Source organism: Puntigrus tetrazona, chromosome 24 (genome assembly GCF_018831695.1).
Source record: "Puntigrus tetrazona isolate hp1 chromosome 24, ASM1883169v1, whole genome shotgun sequence".
Taxonomy (NCBI): Eukaryota; Metazoa; Chordata; class Actinopteri; order Cypriniformes; family Cyprinidae; genus Puntigrus; species Puntigrus tetrazona.
The window spans coordinates 2,569,893-2,573,216 of NC_056722.1; the positions used below are offsets into that span (position 1 = coordinate 2,569,893).

Sequence of the window (3,324 nt, forward strand, 5' to 3'; positions counted from 1 at the left end):
TGAACGGTGGCGCTGAACCGCTCGCGGATGTAATTCTGCGGGGGGAAATTTGAATTAACCAACAACAAGCCCTCGCCATCAGTCGAGAGGGGGAGACGAGACGCGTATGTGCTTAAATCCAAACTCGCCATTTCTCAGATCAAGCCACAAACAATAATTATACTTAAAATTGGTTAATAAACCCTTCCAAACGCTCTTAATGGAAGCCTGACGATTTTACGACGTGGGTGACAAAAACGAATCCCATCAGCTGTTTGGTATCGCCCGAAGTAAGTGGAAAGCACACCAGCGCGGGAATAACAGAGGCGATCCCCCCTGACATCCACTCAGATGTCCGTGTGGACAAAATGAAGAGCCAGTAAAACAAATCGAGCCATCATCAGAAAATCCTGAATGACATTTTGGCCCCATTCGAGCCTTATTTAGCTGACGCAAGCATAAGACTTAAAATAAAAAACACATTTTAGTTTGGTATTGTTATGTAAAGACTAACAACAAATAGCATCCTTGCTTTAATTTGACTCTCTCGTTTATACCCTTGTGAAGCTTAAACTTAGCTGTTTAGTGTGCTTCTCAAACACACGGATGTAATGATAGTGGACAATAAATATATAATGTAGGCTATATATCCGACTGTACACAACAGTCAGTTACTACTAATAATACAAAAATAATAACGTAATGAAAAGAATTATAGTAATAATAATAATAATGAATCGATATATTTGTTTTGTATATTAATGAGCTCTTTTTCTCTACTCATATATAGCCTATGTGCATCTAACATGCCTTCAAACTGACACAAAATAATAATAATAAAAACTTCAACAACGTTAAATACGAACGAAATAAAACTTACGTTCAATGTGTTTATTCAAATTATTTATTCACAAATTTATTTGCACTCACCACTCATCCTTCTTTTCCGCACACCAAGCATTTCCTAACTTGAGGTAATAATACAACACTAAATAAATAACCAAAATTGATTGTTGTTAAAGTATATATTATACATATTATTATTAATGCAAGAGAAAATCCATATACGATTATATATAATATATAACAATAAACGCGAACGAACCAGCCTTTTCCCATTTAAATCAACCCTAGTTTTTATGATTACACGTGTATAACGGCGTATTAAATGAACTTTCCCGCTGCTGGGTTGTTTCATTACATGCACATCGCATTCAAACGCGTCCTCGCGTCCTACAGCGTGAAGTTCTACAGGCTGTTCTGTGCTGCTGGTAGGCGTTCATGCGTAATAACACCCGAGTCTCCTCAAATAGGTTATTGCGGCGGAACATGTGACCGACTCTGGACATTCACTGGCTTCTGGAAGGGGGCGCGAAGCCGTGACGCAAGCCGAGAGCTCGTACTTTAATACACGAGATAACAGCCTCGATAGACAAGCTACGAGGACTTTAACACCTGCCTGAGAGACAGCCAGGCTTTTTGGAGATACGCGCCTTGGTTGCGCGAGACAGTCCTTGCGGTTGCGCGTGAAAGTTGCGCTTTTTGAGGACCGCCGAAGGGATCCACCTGAGATTGAGTTTGAGTTTCGCTGCGTCCATGTCTGACATATAACCTGGACTCCAGTGCGTAACGCCACCATGCAACATGAGCTGGCCATGGAGCCCGCCAACTTTGCGACAATAAGGCCATGCCGGGTGTCAAATCTGGGAGAGTACGGCATGTCCGAGGACAACAACAACAATAACAGCAGCAGCAGCATGATGGAGCTCAGCAACGCGCCTGCCATTCCACGACGATGAGAGCGCCATCGACTTCAGCGCCTACATCGAGTCCATGTCCACGGTCCTCTGGAGATCTGCAACGACGGCCTTTGCAGACTTGTTCAACAATACCGTGAAGCGCAAGAAAGCCAGACCTTACCTGCCGAGCGCTAGCGCGAAGAGCGCGGAGAGGCTGTAGCACTGCCGCGCGTTTTTCGCACCGATCAAGAAGGAGGCGGACTGAATGGCTGGAAGCAGATGTCCTCTTCCTTGCTATCTCAGATCGAGGCGCGCAGACGGCGGTGAGCCCATGCACACGGGCCAGCCGACACCCCCCCACCACACCCGGAGCCGGAGCCCACCACAGGCGGGATGGGAAAGAGAAGGGCAAGAAGCCGTCGACAGGCACAGTCCGGAGTATCACAGCAAAGAGAGGAACAACATCGCCGTGCGTAAAAGCAGGGACAAGGCGAAGTAGCGCACTTGGAGATGCAGCAGAAGATGATCGAGCCGAGCGCCGAGAACGAGCGCCTGCACAAAAACCATCGATCAGCTGGACTGAGCAGAACTCAGCAGCCCAGAAACTTCTTTCAAACACATGCTGACGCTTCATTTGGGATCATGAGCAAGCACTGTTGACAGCCGGTGACGCACGTTCGGGGAAAGAGGAGCGCTCCCAAAACCTTGCCAAAAACATACCTCAGTGAACTTGAATGACTGTGTGTTCTTCTGTAGCAGACGTGCGTTGTTACACATCGGATGATGGATTCTGCACCGCGCGCGGAAGTTTGTCGTGTGATTATTTTTGTGAATGTTTTTGTATTCTAAAATTATTACAGAAAAACTTCATATATGTTTTTATGGTACCTGTTTTATAATTCCCAAAAACTTCGCATTAATGCCAGAGACGTTTCCAAATTGCGCGTGTGTACAAATGTATAATAAAACGACGTGATATTTTCAAAAAGATTCATGTGAACTCGCATGTGTGCAGGGAGGGGCGGGCCGAGGCGTGGTCTGCAGAAAGGTGTAGCTGTCAATCAGCCTGACTGGGATCGCGACTACGGAGATTTTTTTACTTAAAAGTCAGGCGGGTTGCAAGAAACAGCAGTTTCAGTTTTAAAAGCAACTAGATGTAGTTTTAGGTAAATTTGAGAAGATGTTGGTTTCAGCTTTAAATAAGGGCTACTGTATTTAAAACAGTTTAAAAGTCATGACAATTGTGCAGCTTTTAAGAAAGAAAAACAATGGTTCTCGTGATGGCAACTACAAAAAGGAGAAGCACTTGATCCTAGTTTATAGGTGTTGCAGATTCATTTCAGTATGAATGAATAATAATAATGAATTCATAGGACATATTAGTTTTTTATTGCTGCTGTTAATGCATTGAAAATTATAAATAAAGTCAATAGTTTGAACACTAGCTATTAGAGACTAATACTGATTCATCATGAAAACAACTTTGATCAGTTATTTGGTGGCATAAATCTTTTATTTATAGCTGTAACGCATACGTCAGCGTCATAGAGAGCAACAACGCACAAATAATTGAACTAACAGCACCGAATGCAGACACTATCATTTG

At 43.5% G+C, this 3,324-nt stretch overlaps 1 protein-coding gene across 1 annotated transcript; it reads left to right on the forward strand.

Moving 5' to 3' along the window:
* The first annotated feature begins 1,552 nt into the window (after positions 1-1,552).
* cebpd (CCAAT enhancer binding protein delta) lies at positions 1,553-2,378 on the forward strand. The gene is given in 5 exon segments (XM_043227037.1): positions 1,553-1,630; positions 1,633-1,766; positions 1,768-1,949; positions 2,022-2,218; positions 2,221-2,378. Coding segments are annotated over 5 exon segments (726 nt in total). The 5' UTR covers positions 1,553-1,575.
* Positions 2,379-3,324: the final 946 nt, after the last annotated feature.